This window comes from Hibiscus syriacus, unplaced genomic scaffold (assembly GCF_006381635.1).
Source record: "Hibiscus syriacus cultivar Baekdansim isolate YM2019G1 unplaced genomic scaffold, ASM638163v2 tig00110812_pilon, whole genome shotgun sequence".
In the NCBI taxonomy this organism is placed as follows: domain Eukaryota; kingdom Viridiplantae; phylum Streptophyta; class Magnoliopsida; order Malvales; family Malvaceae; genus Hibiscus; species Hibiscus syriacus.
The window spans coordinates 928,548-947,614 of NW_024062870.1; the positions used below are offsets into that span (position 1 = coordinate 928,548).

The window sequence follows — 19,067 nt, forward strand, 5'->3', positions numbered from 1 at the left end:
ATCTTGTATCAACGTATTTACAAGTTTAATGAATACCTTCTTTTCATGTGTTTTCCTCCGTTCTTTGTATTCTTTACTATCATTCCTTGCCTGTGTGATGTAAGGTTCCTTTTCAGCATCACTCATCGAATTCCATTTTGACCTCATATTTTTTGTCACCTAATATTAAGCATAAACGTTTCTTAATCAATACATTAACGCTAAATAATACTCAATGTCAATTTCATTTTACATACTGAACCGTTGTGTGTGCCATCTTCCTTCATCCTTTTGCATTCGGCCATACTGTCAACATTTAAAATTTGTAATCAATTTAAAGTTCTTAAATATTTTAATCCAATTATCATTTCAACAATAATAACAAAAAATATTGATACTTACTAGAAGTACATATATCTACCATTTGGTTGTTTTCCACTCATTAATTTCATTTTTCCTTCATATATCAGTTTGCGTAAATCAAATCAAATACTGCTTACATATACTTTATATTCAATATAAAAAAAATTAATAACCACTCTTGTGGTAAAACAGTTGGTCTTCAAAAGAATTTAAATGGCCACTACAACAAGTGTCGACACATTTATACAACCTAAAATATCATTTTCTACCTATAATATTATATTATATACAGATATCCATATTTATTTTCCACCTAGAATATTACTTTCTACATGTAATATCATTTTTTACCTATAATATAATTTTTTGCCTATAATATTAAATAAAAGTATCAATATTTATCATCTACTTAGAATATCACTTTCTACATGTATTCGGTCTCAAATGCTTCTTTACTTCGAAAACCCAAAACAACAACACATAAAAACCCTATTCTCGATTACTGTAATAATAAAAAACTAGGGTTTCAACAACATACCTTTCGATTCGACTGCAACAACAAATAAACAAAATTTTGCCGTAAAAACGCATTCTGAAATGCAACAACAATTACGTTTCGATTTCAAAAACTCTATCTATTTTCAAAAGAAATTTAGCTATGTCTTTATATTTACACTGGATATGTTATTTATATTTAATCGATACAACTACCTAAATGTCGATACTTTACTGTCAAGTGTCGATACTTTTGATAGGATATTTACCTATTTCTTTGGAAGTATCGATAATTTATTACGCGTACTTATTAAAGTATCGACACTTTCAACATATTCGGTAGCGCTTTACCGGTTTTGTCATATTTTTACCTGTTATATTGTTATCGATCGATACATTTTTTTAAAGTATCGACACTTTATATGTGCTATAACTTCTTCTCTTTTAAATTCCAAAAGTGTCGATACTTATATTAAAGTATCGACACTCTCAACATATCCGATAGTTCTTTATCGGTTTTGACATTTTGAGACCAGTTTTGTCATATTTTTAGCTATTATATTGTTATGGATCGATATATTTTCATAAAGTATCTACACTTTTTAGGCGCTATAACTTCTTCTCTTTTAAATTCAGAAAGTGTCGAAACTTATTTTAAATTGTCGACACTTTCAACATATCCGGTAGCGCTTTACCGGATTTGTCATTTTGGGACTGGTTTTGTCATATTTTTAGCTATTATATTGCTATGGATCGATACATTTTTTTAAAGTATCGACACTTTATAGACGCTATAACTTCTTCTCTTTTAAATTCCAAAAAAATTCAATACTTATATTAAATTATCGACATTTCAACATATCCCGTATTTTTTACCGGTTTTGTCATTTTTGAGACATGTTTTGTCATATTTTTACATGTCATATTGTTATGGATCGATATATTTTTTTTAAAGTATCGACATTTTATAGGCGCTATAACTTCTTCTCTTTTAAATTCCAAAAGTGTCGATACTTATATTAAATTATCGACACTTTCAATATATCCGGTATCGTTTTACCGATTTTGTCATTTCGAGACCGGTTTTATCATATATTTACATGTAATATTGCTATGGAGCGATACATTTTTCATTTTGTATCGACACAAACAGACAATCTAAGTTTATCGATTGCCAAATTTTTTAATATTTCTTCATGATTTAGACCTACTACATTATTATTACTAATATTTCCGGTAACGCTAAACCAAATTTATTAAATATATTATAATATATCTGATAACACCGTACAGTAACCGCCTTTCTCGAGACAATCCTAATATATTGCTATAATTTCGAGGCCAACAAATCTGTCGCCACAAATTAGGAAGTTCAATGGAAACTAACAGTAACAGTGCAAGTTCGAACCCTTCAGTTTCTTCATTGAGATGGAGAATCCTTCGACGGGCTGTTCTTTCCCGCGCCAAGAATCCAGGCACCCTTTTCAATCCACTGATCTCTATTTGTTTTTAATTGCCGTGTTTAGCTTTGACTACTGATCTTAATCATTGTTTAAAAGGTGAGTCTCAATTGGGATTGAAGCTCGTTTCCAGAAAAGCAGCAAAAGGATTCAACTTGATACCGTGTCAGCTGCTCCATCGTGATCACGAGTCTAGAGATGCCCGATTCTGCTACACTTTGCCCATTCACGGATGTCCCAAGCTTGTTTTAACGTTAGTTTTCATATACTCCTTTTTTGCCCTTTTTCTTCTCGCCATTTCTTCGAACAATTGGTGGAGAGTCAATGAATTCAACACTTTTTTTTAATGAATTATCATTGCTGAAACAGTGGATTGCTGTTTTGAAATGATTTTGGTAGCTCAGAAACCAATCTTTTAAAATCTATGGCTAAAAATTGGTTTTTCTTCTTCTCAAATTTGCTTAATACTGAAACTCAAGCTTCAAAGGAAGTGTTCTAGCATTGAACGTGTTCGTTGTATTTTGAACTTGATGCAGTCAGAGAATGGATGATAATGCCGACCTCAGTGATTTTGAGATTTGTAATAGACACAACATTGACAATACTGGACTTGTCTGTAAGCTTTTACCCTTTTTTCTTTTGGAGTTTTTTAACCCGTTGTTTATCAGTTCATCTTTAGTAGTTTAAAATTTTGAACTTTTCCCCCTGATATTTGTTGTCAAGGTTATCTTAGAGGAAGATTTGTGTCTGGTTCATTGCGAGGTGGATTGACAGTGCTAACTTATTGAAACAAAGAAATATAGCAAATTTCTCTGTATTTATAATTATGGCCATAAGTTAGTTTATTGTGGTCACTCTTATTATTATTATGTATTTCAGCAGTTGGAAATCTTTGACAGATAAATGGAATGATAGGAATGCGACACCTCTTTTCCTCAGATTTCAATGCTTGTTAGAGATCAGCATGAACATTTCTTTGGAAATGTCTAGGGTGCCAAGTTTTTTGTTTCTTTCTTATTTGTTTCGTTTCTCATTTTAAATGTTCATATACAGGTCAGTGGCCATCTGAAGATGTCCTTGCCTATTTTTCTTTATCTCATGCAGATATGTTCAGGTTAGTACGCTTGTTGGTTTTCTTTTACAAAATCACTTGAGCTTGAGAACCAGGATGGTATCATGATTTGGCTGTTATCTTGTTCTGGGAGTTATTCTTTATTCCTTTGCACTTTCATAACATCTCTGCATTCTTCTTCTAATTTTTCAGGTCTAAAAGAGTCATCGAGCTTGGATCAGGTTACGGCTTAGCTGGATTAGCCATTGCTGCAGCCACAGAGGCATTAGAAGTAGTGATTTCTGATGGAAATCCTCAAGTGGTTGATTGTATCCTTTTGACTTCATCATGTAACTCGTTAAGATGAAAAAAAAGATCTTAGTTTAATGTGCAAAATAGAAGGAAACACTTAAACAACAAAGTTTTGGTTTTGCCTATATTTTGTTTTTATTTCACTCTTTAACAACCTTGTGTGAAATATAAAAGTTTCTGGTACGCAGTGCTTAATGGCTTATGAGCATTGTTTCTAGTGTAATCTCTTTGGAAATGAATAATATGTTATTCTGATGTGGATTTGAAAGTCGCCCATTTAAAATAGTTTGTCATCCCGAGACATTTAGATAGACTCTGTATGAAAGTGAAGTCGAGTTTTTTCGTTTCGTCAGACATACAGACTTTGTTTCAGAAACGGCTGAGGGAAATGTGGTTGAGTGGACCTGATATGTTACCGCTTATTTGGATTGGTACAGTTATGCATCCTATTTGTGATTGTTGCATCTATTATGCTTAATAAATTGCTAATGAAATGAATCGACAGTCTGCATAAAAATGGTAATGATATTGATGAGAAACTTTACTGTTAGCGCCTAGTTGCTTGCCGAGCTAAGTTTTAAAGGTGACCTTGAATGATTCTTGAGATTCTAATCAGCTAGCCTATTGGAAAATAGATCATGCAGCCCTAAATTTATCTGTTTTTGCTATTGTGTTTTAAACGATTAGCATTTAACAATCATAATGGCCGTTTCTTATTTCAACATAATTGATTTAAAATCTTTGGTTCTCTTATAATTTTGAATTTGTTTGTCTTTTTGGACACAAATGATTTAAACAGGGAATATAAATGATTCTTTTGTGTTATGTTATTAGTTCTGGAAACAATTGTCCATGTAATTCCTTTTCTTTCATTCTTATTCACTTTTATATGTGTTTTGAGGTTCCTTAACGTGGAGATATTCTGTATAATATCAACACAAACTCCAAAGCATTTGATGAAACAAGAGTGAAGTCCATGCAATTGCACTGGAATCAGAAAGAAGTTTCAAATCTCTCACACACTTTTGACGTCGTCGTTGCAAGTGATTGGTAATGCCTGTTATCTGTCATATGTAATGAATAGCACATACATCATGCTCGATCCTTTTTTATTATGCATGAAAGTGAAGAGAATCATCAAATATCGAAGACTACATGACTTACCATTGACTATGCTGTAAGTGTTTTATGATTAGCAAATTGTATCTTCTCCTTTCCTACATATAGCTTCAGAGTTCTGGCCACAGTCAGTCCAATCTCGGCATTGCCTGATCCATAGTTTATTTCCTAGTCGAGAATTTTATAGTTGATCTAGTGAGGCTATTGGATAAAAAAAATATATGTTGCATTTGTCCTTGTACTTATCTTCTTTTTTATTCTTAGTTTAACGACCGATTTTCAACAGCACCTTTTTCAAGGAGTTCCACAAAGATCTTGCTCGAATAACTGAGCTCCTGTTGAAAAAAGAGGGGCACTCTGAAGCTATATTTTTCAGCCCAAAAAGAGGCAACTCACTCGATAAGTTTCTGGAGGAAATCGAGGGGAAAGACTTGCTTTTCAGTATAACAGAGATCTACGACGCTGAAATTTGGAAGCATCATCAACGGTTCATGAATGGAGACGAGTCTTGGCCTGGCTACGAAAAAGATCATTGTTATCCATTATTAATACGAATCACCAGATAAACAGCAGTGGCCGTATTCATCCCATCACCTACACATATGTGTCTATGAATTGTTCTTTGGAAACTTTCTTTTCCGGTTGATACCATGTGGTGGGCAGATATGTGCACTATTGTTGTCATCTTTAAAGAGAACATGACTCACATGTACATGCACTTGCCAAATCAACTTCTATTGCTATTTTTTCATTTCATTATGTAGGGAACGGAAAGAGTACTTGTGATGTTTTTTCCCCCTTTAATTTATCCTTGTCATAGTGACTTCCCTGTTAATGAAACATGGATGATTGCACTGAAACTTAGCATGAAATATTCCCTTTTTTTCATGTTTATTTCGCTGTTCATATTCAAAATTTGTAGTTATCCCTCTATTCTATGAGGAAAGTATTTCATTCTTTGTAATCCACGACTCGAGTACCTACGCATAGAAACAGGCATAGAGACGGATGTAATATCCTTTACATAGAAACATACACAATATTTTATGTTAAGGGATGAACTTGTAATATTTTAAGGAGACGGACTTATAATATTTTAGGATAAAAATAAATTATCAATAAAAATTATAAAGAAAATACACAAATTATATGAGAATTTAAAATTTTAAAGAGACTATACTTGAACATCATATGAGATACAATTAATTATTAATAACCATCCGTAAAATAGTTCAAGTTTGTGGTTGAGTTGTGGCCATACCACACCATGTGTTTTACACTCAATAAATCTTTTAAATAATTGTTATCAGGCATAGCAACAAGAATAAAATCACTAAACATATCTTTTAAATAATTCTATAATTCAAACTAAGTAAAATAAAAGCGCAATAAATATGAAAAATCAATTTATGTTAAAGAACTAGTAAAAAATCAAAGTTATAGTGTTAATTCACAAATGTAATCATCGATACAAATATAATTTTAATATTCAATAATAAATTATTTATAATTTCCTATAAATATTTAGAATCTATCTTTCATACCTTCTCTATAATTAAGATAAAAATATATATATATATATATATATATATATATATATATATATATATATATATATATATATATACACTTCTTAACTAAAGGAAGGGAAAGGAGAATTTTGTGTTTAATGGGTATTGAACTCACAACTTATTTGAGAAGGGAAGTATCAACTAAGAGCTTTCAATCATCTTCTCTAGAGATTATTGACCAGTGTTATATTTGATAGCTTTGGACTCACTGGGAGGATATAAAATTTATTTAGTAAGTTCAAGATTTTATATTATGAATTTAACTCAAATTTGAAATTTATATTTTTATATAATATTTATAAATTATCTAATTTTTTCAGAAATTTAAATTAAAAATAATATGTGATTAAATATATTTAAATTCAAATTATTATAAATATTGCAATAATAATTATATCAGTTAAATTAAGACTTAATCTATAATTATACTTAAACATGAGATTAGATGTAATAAATTATATAATACTAAGAGCGTCTGGTAAAATAGTTTAGTTTGCGACGGCCAAACCCACACCATGTACCTTAACTAAACAATTCATTAAATGGTTGTCATCAGAATAGCAACATGAATAAAAAGGTAATAATAAAAAATTGCACATCCGTATGAACAAATAGAGACGAATGTAAGTCATCTCCGTTGGCGAACACTAACAAAGCATTAACGTTAGCCAACTAATCACCGTCTTTTTCCTGCAACTTAGGTCTAATAATCGATTCAAAACAACCTGGTGGAAGGGGCAGGGCAGAAAGTGATAACATAATCGGCACCGGCACAAGTGAAGGTGCTGGTTCCGTCATCGTAGGCGAAGCTATAAGCTGTAGGACACGCGGTCTTGAAATATTTCGAGTAGGAACTTGGCTTGCACGTATTCGGAGTAGAATAAGCTCCACTGCAGCAATATTGTGGTTGGTTGAAAGCATTGCATGCACTATTACATGCCACACCTTCACTCCCATCGACCACCTTGAGCTCTAGAGGACAGTCGCCATTCAAATCCACAGCACATCCAGCTGAGCTGCAGTTACATCCCGTTCCACCATGTGGGACAACCATCATCGGTAGATTGTATCCATCAACAAGGCTAACATCATAGAAATCCAATCCCCCGGCACCATTCAATGTGAACTCTGCAAGGGTTGCAGGAGGGATGGCACCAGCTCCGGAGCATTCTAGTGTAGATGAGCCGCAGTCTCCGGTGAGGCAAGAGAATTTTCCGGAAGAGTTTTCGGTGCAAAGATTTCGACCCCATAACCGACCTGAACAAGACGTTGGAACATCGATGGATGTTGATTGCCCTGATTGAAGAATGAAACCAGTGGTTGAAAGTGGTGGGATACCAGCACTTGACAACACCCCTGGCCAAACTGTATAGCTGCATTTGTTTACAACCGTGAACGTCGACGAACGAGCACCTGTAACAAGAACATAAACACGAACTAAAACCACCGACAAGAAAAAGAACAAGAACACCAATGAGAGATCAATTGGAAAAGAAGATTGAAACCTGAGAACAGATGAAGGAAGAACATAACCAACACAGCGGAAATCTGAACAGTAGCCATTGAATAAGTAGGACAGAAGAAATAACACTAAAAGAAGACTGAAAAAGAATTAGAATAAGATGGGGCAGGGGTGTAATAAGAATGCTCATGTATATATAGAAGGTAATTTGAACATAAAAGCTTGAATAAATGTGGGTACCATGTGATGTGTTATTGAAGATATATGGGCAGTGGGGTCTTGAAAATAAGCATGTATGCTGAGGGCACATGCTGAACCTGCAAATTGTTAAGTTGGCCATTACTGTCCAATGTATTTACTATTCTGCTTACTTAGGACAACCAAAACAAATTGTCGCTATAAGCCGACTTCAGAGGCAGAAAATACACAGATATTAAAAAAAAATAAGTTGAAAACATCAATGGTTAAATAGGCTTTTGAAAGTATTCATGAGGCTCATTGGGAATCTGTCTGTCCCTTTGAGGTTACAGAAAGGACGGCCCCAAATTCATCATATACAAATTGACAAATCAAGTCCATCAGACTTGCAATTTGAGATTAAGATTTTGACAGGTATATGAACATATCAAGGAGTCTCATATTTGCAGGCAACATAATTTCATCCAAGACGTCTCATCTGATATGCAAGTTGGTAGCAGGGGATGATTTGTGAAACTTGTCATTATTTTAAACTTGTGGGTATAAACTTGGGTTTGTTGAAGCTTGTAAAATATCATTATCAGCTCGAATCTAGCTCCAATGTGTTCAACGTAGTACAGTATCTGGCTGCTACATATGGGCAAGGGGCTTTCTTTGCAGAGAGAAGAAAACATATAAAGAATTAGGCAAGTGGGTGATCTTTGTTCAGCTCACTTAACCTTGAATTGGGATTACTTCGTGAATATATACAAGCAAGCAACTTGATGGTAATGGGAAATGGGATTTGTTAATTAATATTATCCAATTCTAGACCAATGGACATAAACAAACTGCACTAGAATTGTTCTTTTTTTAATCTTTGAGTTTAGCGGCCCTGAGTGTACGAGGAAATTCAAACAAAAAATATAAGCAGTTGACATCTTATAAGGAAACAAAGGTCAATGGTAACTATTTTCCTACTTAAATAAAGACTATATGAACTCCTTTCTGGTCTTACACCAGCCGTTCGATTCAAGGAAAATAGTGAGGACACATCAAAGGAGCATAAACTCAATACATGACCGAAGGTCAATATTGTATGTGCACTCCATTAGAACGGGTTCGAGGAAGACTGAGTCGATGAAATCCCCTCGAGCCTCTAGACTGATACAACTCCAATTTACTTTTGGGCTCTTGTAAAAGTGTGTCTGATGTATCATCCTGGATCCTGTATGATTGCAGATTGTTTGGCTATCTGGAACATGGAGGGCCATATAGCATAGGAAATCTAATGATGAGAGTCGAGCAATTTGTTCCCCGTAATAAACCGGCTGAATCAAATGATTTGCACCCACTTTCGAGACTTAATCTTCCCTCTCATAATGATGTTAACCAATGGGGAAATCATCCTTGTTTCCATTGCTCTAAACATCCTTGCCAAATTCCGATTTTCCTTCATACAGGAATTAGACAGTTCCAACTCTTCCTTCTTGATTATCTTCAACAGCTGATCAACAACGAGCTTACAAGCAAGAGAATTCAGCAATATCCCTTTCTTCCATAGCTTAAATAAACTGTAACTCATATCGGCGGCTCCCGTTACCGATATCAGCCGAAATCACAGTGTGAAACGGAATCACACCCAACGGCCGTAATTTCCGTAATTTAACGGGTAATAACGACCGTTTTTTCCGTTAATGGGTCCTTTTCGTCTTCCTCGAGAAGAGCTTCCAACCAGGTGGTTGAAGGTGAGCGGAAGCGGGCAAGTCCAGCTTGACTCCCTTCACCACCACTACCACAGCTGGAGCTGATACTTCCGGCAGGCGTCTGCTTCATCTGCTTCTCTGTTCACTGTTCAGTTCGAGGGAGATGAAGGCTTCATCCTTGAACGAGCAAACTGCATTGCCTCTCTTAAGGGTTCCTTTTTCTCTGTTTTTGCATGAATTTCTGATGAAGCATCTTTGGAGAAGCTTCTGGAGGACAGTGGTGCTAGTTGGTTACTGGAGGAATCACTTGTTTGCATAATAGGTTGCTGGATGGCTGAAGTAGAAGCTGGACGGGCCCTAACCGGGTTTGGGTTAAATGAGTTCATGTTTGGTTTGTCTTAATTTGTGTTGTAATTTGAGCTATTGAATTTGTAATAGAAAAGTATACTGTTTGGCATCGATTTGTATTTTGATTGTTCTTTCAATTTTATTGTACAAACGAAATTAGGCGTTTGAGATAATTTTTTTTTTACAAAATACTCTAAAAACCATTAAAAGTGATTTTCTATAATAATAATTATAATTACTATATTTTATAATAAGTCGTGCGAATTTAAAAAAAATTCACATCCGCGATACTTGCAGTGACCGCGATAGCATCCGTTACGTCCGCGGCCGCAATAAACACAACGCGACCAAAAACACGACCGCGACTGTAATTTGAATCCTTGCTCATCAGTTTCTTTTTCTAAGAAAGCGGAGATATGTAGCAATGCTCTACGTTTATAAAGTTCTAGTTGCCATTGCCTTCCTATAATCCTTTGTAGAAGAGGATCTTCCATAAATCAAACCATTCTGCTGATGCTGATAATAAATTTGATGAGCAATTGCATATTTTTGCTATGTTCTTGCATTGTTTCGAAGGTCAAATGATTAATAAGCAATCGGATTATGTTATGCCAAGCAAAGAAATCTTGACAGTTGGGGTAATTACGACGCAGGCACCACCCGCGCGGCCACTGCTTGAACCTTTTATTGGACCTTCTTTGACGATTTTCGCAAACATCATCGAAGCATTTGAAGACAAAAGAAAGTGGTATTTGGAGGACATTTTCAGGATCATCGATCATGCGGCATGTGGGACGTTCGTAAAAGTCCAAGCTCGCACACTCCCCTTGTTGTGGCAAGCCAACGAGTTTCTCTTTCTCGGACTTGAGCTCCGCACACTCTTGCTTCCTTGACGCTTGACTGAAAAGCGTATTGAGAAAGGAGCTTTGCACGGCATGGCATGACATGGCAATCGGAGACCATTGCTAGTGGCCGAGTACTGTTCAGGCTTTGTTTGGTGAATTTCCCCTTTTGCTCAGCACATACATGCATGCAATGTTAGAATTCAAACCTGATATTTTATTCATGTTGGCAAGAATTGCATGAATATTGAAGTGGCTACTTGGAAAACTAAAATGGCAACACAAGGTTTAACGTGGCAATAATTTAGTGCACTTGCAGCAGCAAAATGATGATTTTGGAGCTTCCAAACGAGTACTTAATTATTAAGGATAAGTGGACAGCAAAACACACCAAAACATGGTAATAGATTAATGTGTATGGTAACAGAAAAATGATGAAGTTACAACAAAGTAATGTCAAGACGGTAGCAATAAAGTGATGAAGTGGCAACTATATATGAAAACTTATCAATTAAAGAAAAGGTTGCAGAATTGAAGTGAAACAAGATATGGAAATGCAAAATACTTAGGCGTTAAATTGCCAATAAAAAGACTTTGATAGTTTTAGTTTATATATGTATGTGGATGTGAGTGAAAAGAAAAAAGCGATAGAGATAGTGAAGCTTAGTAAAGCTTTGATTGCAGAGTTGTGTTTGTAAACTAACTGCATCTATTATTTGTATCATTTTTTGTATTTTGGTTCGATTAATAATAGGATGTGGATTATAAATTACCAAGTGCTCATTCACGCTTCCAACAAGTGGTATCAGAATTTGGTTCAAGTTTGCGCAACGAAAAAGATAACTAACATGATTCAACCATAAATCCCTAGATTGACAAAGACGAATTATGACAATTGGAATATTAAAATGAAGGCATTACTTGGTTCCTAAAATTATTGGGATATCATCGAAGAAGGTTACGTCGAGCCAAAAAATACAACAATAGAAGCACCTTTGACTAATGAAGAAAAGAGGACACTGAAGGAATCCTAAAAAAGATTAGAAAATGTTGTTTTATTTTTATTTTTCAATGAGTAGATGAATCTACCTTTGAAAAAATCTTCGATGCAAGCGTGAGAGATTTTGTAAAAATCTCTTCAATGTGCCGAAAAAACAAAAAATGTACGCTTGTAATCCTTAAGAGCTGAGCTTGAAGTGCTGAAAATGAAAAATAAAGAAAGTATTGATTATTATATTATCCGTGTAAAAACGGTCGTAAACGAAATGAATAAAAATGTTGAATCACTTGACGAGGTTAGAGTGATGTAAAATATTTTGAGGTCATTGACATGAAAATTCGATTGTGTGGTCGTGGCAATTGAAGAATCAAAAGATTTGTCTCAAATACCGATCGATGAGCTTGTGGGTTCACTCCAAGCCCATAAACAGAAGATGAAACAAAATGAAGATACTGAAAATTTAGAGCAAGTTATGCAAAGCAAGATGAATGTCAATGAAGGTAAAGCCAGTAGCAGCTACATATGAGGTCGAGGAAATCGTGGTGGTTATCATGGAAGATACAGAGGTGAACAAGGAACTCGGGGATGTGGGGTTGATCATATGACACCCCTCGAACAAGTGAAAATTATCAAACATTAGTCCGTAGACGAGAATTCAGAGGCAGATGCAGATATTAACAAGAAAATAAATCACAGGTACAATGTTATAATTGAAAAAAGTGTGGTCACTATAGTTATGAGTGAAGATCAAGTTCTAAACTAGAATAAAGAAATAATATAACAGCAGTTAAAGAAGAAAAAGTAGAAAAATCTCATGTATTCCCCACTTACAAAGGAAATGAAGAGTTCAAGAATAATATTTGGTATCTTGATAATTGTGTTAGCAACCACATGTGTGGTCGAAAGAAGTTGTTCGTGAAGTTAGATGAAACAATCCATGAAAGAGTAATCTTTGATGACGACTCGCACGTAGAAGTCAAAGGCAAAGTAGAAGTCATGATTATTCAAAAAATGGTGAAAAGAAATACATCTTAGATGTTTATTATGTACATGCTTTGAAAAATAGTATCATCAATCTTGGTTAACTTCTTGAAAAAGGATATGAAGGGAAGATGAACAATTGCTTGCTTGCCATCAAAAATAAAGGTGGAGAATTGATTGTCCAAGTTGATATGACTCGAAATCACCTTTTTACCATTGATATCGAGTCGGGAGAAGTCAGGTGAGTGAAGATCGCGATCAAAGATAATTTATGGTTGTAGCATCTATGATATGGGCAGCTTGGATTTCTTGTTTTAAGTTATTATCAAAAGCAAATATGGTAAAAGGACTGCAAAAAATTAACCCTCTAAATCATTTATGTGAGGCTTGTATTAAAGGAAAGCAACACAGACAAAGCTTTGAAGTTGGCAAATCTTGATGTGCTCGAAAGTTGTTGGAGATAAAATATACTAATATAGTTGGTCCTTATGACATCTCATTACTTGGAGGTAATAGGTACTACCTAACTTTTATTGATGATTTTAGCAGAAAATGTTAAATTTATATCTTGAAAGAAAAATTAGAAACGTTGAAAAAATTGAAAGAATTTAAAGTAATGGTAGAAAAGTAAAGCGACCAATATTTAAAAAAAATACTCAGATCAGATAGAGGAGGTGAATATACATCAAATCTATTTGAGGATTTCTGTAAAGAGCATGACATTATCCATTAGTTGACAGATAGATACACACCCTAACAAAATAAAGCAGCAAAAAGAAAGAATCGTACAATCCTTGACATGGCAAGAAGCATGATAAAAGGTAAACACCTGTCGATAAATTTTTGGGCTAAAACAATATGTTATGAAATTTATTTGTTAAATAGATGTCCAACCAAAAGTGTGAAGTATATGATGCCAAATGAAGTATGGAGCGGTCAGAAACCAAGAGTTGGACATCTCAAGATTTTTGGGTGTATCGCATACGCCAATGTTCCTAAGCAGACAAGAAATAAGCTTGATGAAAGAAAAGAGAAATGCATTTTCATCGGCTATGATGAAAGAAGTAAAGCCTACATGTTATATAATCCTCTTACCAAGAAGGTAATAATTTCAAGAGATGTCGAGTTTGATGAGGCATAATACTGGAGATTGAGAAAAGAAGAAAAGAAAGTTGAAGGATTATTTTTTAATGAAGATAAAGATGATGAAGATCTTATAAATTAAGATGAACAAAATGATGATCAAAGTTCTCAATAAAATTCAACCGCATCACCATCATCAACCAGCAACAACAACAATATTAGCAGAACAGAAAGTTCTGACATACCTTAAACAGAAGTTTGAAGATCTATGAGAGAGAATGATATCAAAAAGTTATAATGATTACGAATTACAAAGTGTCTCACTTTTCATTCTACTTGCAATAAGTGATCCGATAACATTTGAAGAAGCAGTTGAAGATGAAAAGCAAAAAGAACTTAGAATGAAAAATCAATTTGATGAGGAGTGTTAGAATTCAAACCTGATATTTTATTCACGTCGTCAATAATTGCATGGATATTGAAGTGGCTACTTGGGGAATTGAGATAGAGTCACAATGTTTAAATCATGGCAAAAATTTAGTGCACTTGCAACATATTAGAATACTATTAAAACACAAAAATTATTATAGAAAAATGGCATGCTTGATTACTAAGCATAAGATGGTTTATATACACAATGCATGGAGCAGTTAGCTCTAACAACCCTAACAACCAAGTAACAACCTCCTAACAACCAGTCACACATCCATCATGACACAACAACCAGTCACATAGCTAGCGTGGCACAGTTACGACAACAACATTGCTAACTACACTGCTAATATTCTTTCTACTTCTTCTCGTCTCATTGATTTAAAAGAATTAACACACACTTTGGATCGAAAATCCTCAAATGTAGCTCGGGAGAGAGGCTTAGTAAATCTATCAGCTATTTGATGCATGACAGGAATATAACTAACGCATAGTTGACCAGCAGCTACCTTCTCACGAACAAAATGGACATCAAGATCAACGTGCTTAGATTGAGTATGATAGACAGGATTGGTGCTCATGGCCACAACATTGGTGTTGTCACACCAGAAAACCGGCTCACGATACTTCTGAATGCCAAGATCAGTCAGAAGAGCATTTACCCAAGTTATATCAACAGTTGCATTTGCTACACTTTTTTATTTGGCCTCCATTGTGGATCGGGAGACGGTATGTTATTTTTTTCGAGCACAATGTAATGAGGCATTTGCCAAGAAATACACCATATTCAGTGATGGAGTTTCGATAATCAATGCTAAAACCCCCATCCGCATCAGTAAATGCAACAATATTCAATCCAGTATCAATAGCTGAGAATAAAAGTCCAAAGTTAAGAGTTCATGATAAGTATCGAAGTATTCTTTTTTATTACAACAAAATGAGCTTTCCATGGTGCATGCATATATTGAGCAACTTGTCCCACATTAAAAGAAATGTCAGGCCGTGTATGAAAAACGTACAGAAGAGAACCAACAATACTTCTGTATTCACTAGGATTAAGAAAGAGCTCACCCTCTTCATGAGAGAGTTTGGATGATACTACCATTGGCGTGGCACAACCTGCTGCAGTTGACATCTCTATCTTCTCTAACAGCTCAAGTATATATTTTTTCTGACTTAAAATTATTGAACCATCAACACGTTTGACCTCAATTCCCAGGAAGAAACTAAACTCCCTAAGATCCTTAAGCAAAAAATGATCCTGCAACATTAACACAACCTCCTGTATAACAGTGGAAGACTGCCCCACAATGACTATATCATCCACATACACGAGGATATAAATATAACCATTATCAACATGCTTGAGAAATAATAAAGGATCTGCCCGAGACTCTACAAACCCCATTTGTAATAGGTTATCCTTGAGCTTAACATGCCGATTGCAAGGTGCCTGACGAATACCATAAAGAGCTTTTTGAAGTTTACACACATGATGCTTGCCATATTCATCAACCTGCTCAAACCCAGGGGATTGTTGCTTGTAGATATCCTTACTTAAATCTCCATTGAGAAACGCATTGTTTATGTCAACATGCTGAAGCTCCCAACCATTAGAGACAATAATGGCTAGCACTGTGTTAAACATGGAAAATGAACAACAATGTTAAATGTATCATTGAAATCATACCCTGGGATTTGAGAGAACCATTTGGTAACCAAGCGAGCTTTGTATCGATGAACAAATCCATCAGGATTACACTTAATACGAAAGAGCCATCTGCATCCAACAGCAGTCCTACCTTCAGGGAGTTGAACTAGTGTTCAAGCTCCATGTTTTTAAAGCGTTGTATTCATCATGAACAACTGTAGCCCAATGAGAACACTGGAGTGCTGCACCTATTGTAGCAGGAACGTCATCATCCACAACACTTAAAAAAATTAGGTTTGAAAATTCCACATCGACTACGTGCCATCATAGGATGAACACGAGAGGGAGGAATATTGACATCAGGCTCAGAAGTAGCACTAGTGTCAACACCTACACTATCAGAGTCATCACGAACATCACTAGCTTCTACACTTGCACCAGTAGTTTTCGCAGGTGCAACATTTTCTGAAGCAATAACATCCACAACATCAGAGTTGTGCTGAGAGCCACCATCAACCACCTCATTCATAGTAGGTGAAACAGAACCATCAACCACCTTATTCATAGTAGGTGAAGAAGTTATATTTGGGGAACCATGAAAACATAAATTCCTGACATCAGTAACAACTCGTAGAGATTAATGAGTTGAAACTGTGTTCATAACATAACCCAATGAATCACAAGACTACGTTCTTGAAAATGAAAAAACATATTCATTAAATACAGCATGTCGAGAAACATATATTCTTCCATCAGACACCAAACATTAAAACCCTTTGTGCTGAGGACTAACACCCAGGTAAGTGCAGGCTTGAGACATAAATGACAACTTATGATTTTGAAACATCCTTAAGTGAGGGAAACATTGACACCCGAAAACCTTCATCATGGAATAATCCGATTTTTTGTCAAATAGTTTCTAAAATTATGACAAACATTGTAGAACTATAGTAGAAAGACAATTGATCAAGTAAACTACAGAGATAACAAAATAGGACCAATATTCTCAGTAGAGATGTCTGAGCTAATAGAACAAGCGCTAGTTCAACAATATGATGATGCTTCCGCTGTACAACATCATTCTGCTCGGAGGTATGAGGATATGTTAGCCTATGTGTAATTCCTTCTCGAGCCAATACTGGTGATAAGCTTTGAAACTCACCACCTCAGTCTGTTTGTAAAGCCTTGATACGAAGACCAAACTAGTTAGCTACAAGTTTATGAAATAACTGAAATGCTAAAACAACTTCATCCTTGTGTTTCTAAAGATAGATCTAATTATGGCGAGTAAATGCATCCACAAACGAAATATAAAAAAAATCCATTAGAAGCCACATGTAATGGTCCCTAAAAGTCGAAGTAAACAAGATCAAAAGAAGAAGCAACAGTTGTATTCAATTCAGTAAAGGGAAGTTTGTGACTCTTGCCCATATGACATGGAATACATTATTTATTTACATTGGAATGAACTTTAATGCCTAGTTCACTAGCTAATTAATCAACAGCTAGGTGACCAAGACGTTTGTGCCAGAGTTTATCCAATGAAGTAGATACTAAGCTAGCATTGGCTTCTGCAACATTGACTTTTAAGGAGCTATTATTCATAGCAAATGAATATAAACCTTCATGCTCTTCACCTTGAAGTATCACATTTCCAGTAGCCTCATCATGAACACATCATCGATTGGCATGGAACTTAAGGAAAACATTGTTATCCCTAGCAAGCTTAGAAACCGAAAGCAAGTTCTTGGTAATTCGTAGAATATACAACAAATCGTTCAGTAAAAACACACGCGAAGAATAATTAGCATGGTAATTACCAACCAAAGTAACATCAAGGGGCGTACCATTTCCAACTAGGAGTTTATCTGGACCAAGAAATTCAAACGGATTCAAAACCTTATTAGCATATAAAGTGACATGATGTATGGCTCATGTGTCAACCAACCAACGCTCAGATGGCATTGAAGTAGTATGAGCTTGCGGTTGACCATCCACAACTGAGCCCGTCTTCCATTTAGCACAAAACTCACAACCACCATCTATGGATGAAACCGTAAAGTTACCTATAGAGGAGGTAACCTTATAATCTGATTGGTTTTGCCCACGATTAACAGAAGTAACACATAATAAATCTTGATCATATTTATTACAATAGTGATCAACCAGGTGTCTAACCTTTCCACAAAGTTGACACTGTACCCGAGATTTGCCACGACCCCGATCACTAGTTCAAGATCTAGATGAATAAATATATCTCTGATCAGAACCATTATTCAACATCAATGACCTATGGATATCTTCATGAGTAACATTTGCACTCATTGGCAAGGTTTCCAGCGGATCATCAAAACTAGCAAGTTGTGTTTCAACATTTAGAAGCATGGTATAACTGTTATCTAAGGACAAAGTTTCCCTCATGGAAGTTATAACCGCTATGCAATGATGATATTCTCGTGGAAGACCTTTCAGAATACTCACAATATGCTCAACTTGAGGTACCGCACTGCCACAGGAGGCTAAAGTTTACAGTGAATACTCATGAAAACTATCATCGAGTGATTAGAAAAAAAAAACTAAAGAACCGTATTCCAGACGGTCGCCATTGTTTCAGCTCCTAAAAATTGAGGAAGAAGATGATGACTAATAGTAGACAACAACCATGAGGCAAGAGCACTGTCTTGAGCCACAAAGTCTTCATACACTTCATTAACACAAACAATACCATCATCATCCACCACAGTCTCCGACGGAGTTACCACCATACATGTAAGCAATTGCTCCAAAAGATGACTCCGAATGGTGAGCAAAATCTGTTGCTTCAAAAGGAGAAAATTTATTTCAATGAGGATGACATTTACCTTCTTGTGAGAGAAGGATTTAGCACTGGTGGAGAAATACATCAAGAAACCGTTCAAGCAATGAAAGCCAAACAGAAAGCCCCAAGATCAATGGCGAAAGATATCATATTATAATACTATTAAAACACATAAATGATTACAAAAAATGGCATGTTTGATTACTAAGCATAGGCT

At 35.2% G+C, this 19,067-nt stretch overlaps 2 protein-coding genes across 2 annotated transcripts; one reads left to right on the forward strand and one right to left on the reverse strand.

Annotated features, from left to right (window-relative positions):
• Positions 1 to 2,350: 2,350 nt before the first annotated feature.
• Positions 2,351 to 5,651, forward strand: LOC120141667 (calmodulin-lysine N-methyltransferase-like; the record flags this gene model as incomplete). The annotated part of the gene is made up of 7 exons (XM_039156462.1): positions 2,351 to 2,550; positions 2,834 to 2,913; positions 3,351 to 3,411; positions 3,562 to 3,677; positions 4,578 to 4,710; positions 5,066 to 5,380; positions 5,416 to 5,651. Coding segments are annotated over 6 exons (870 nt in total), but the record flags the coding sequence as incomplete, so codon positions are not given.
• A 1,256-nt stretch (positions 5,652 to 6,907) lies between these two features.
• LOC120141549 (pathogenesis-related thaumatin-like protein 3.5) lies at positions 6,908 to 7,973 on the reverse strand. The gene is made up of 2 exons (XM_039156384.1): positions 7,856 to 7,973; positions 6,908 to 7,763 (listed from the first exon to the last, which is right to left on the reverse strand). Exons 1-2 carry the CDS (start codon positions 7,911 to 7,913, stop codon positions 7,066 to 7,068), a joined length of 756 nt encoding a protein of 251 aa, XP_039012315.1. The 5' UTR covers positions 7,914 to 7,973; the 3' UTR covers positions 6,908 to 7,065.
• Positions 7,974 to 19,067: the final 11,094 nt, after the last annotated feature.

Excerpts from the sequence above, each read along its gene's own strand:
- LOC120141549 (XM_039156384.1), bottom strand. The coding sequence starts at position 7,913 with ATGGCTACTGTTCAGATTTCCGCTGTGTTGGTTATGTTCTTCCTTCAT. Across the intron at positions 7,764-7,855 it reads CTTCCTTCATCTGTTCTCAG|GTGCTCGTTCGTCGACGTTC; the intron begins GTTTCAATCTTC and ends TTCTTGTTACAG.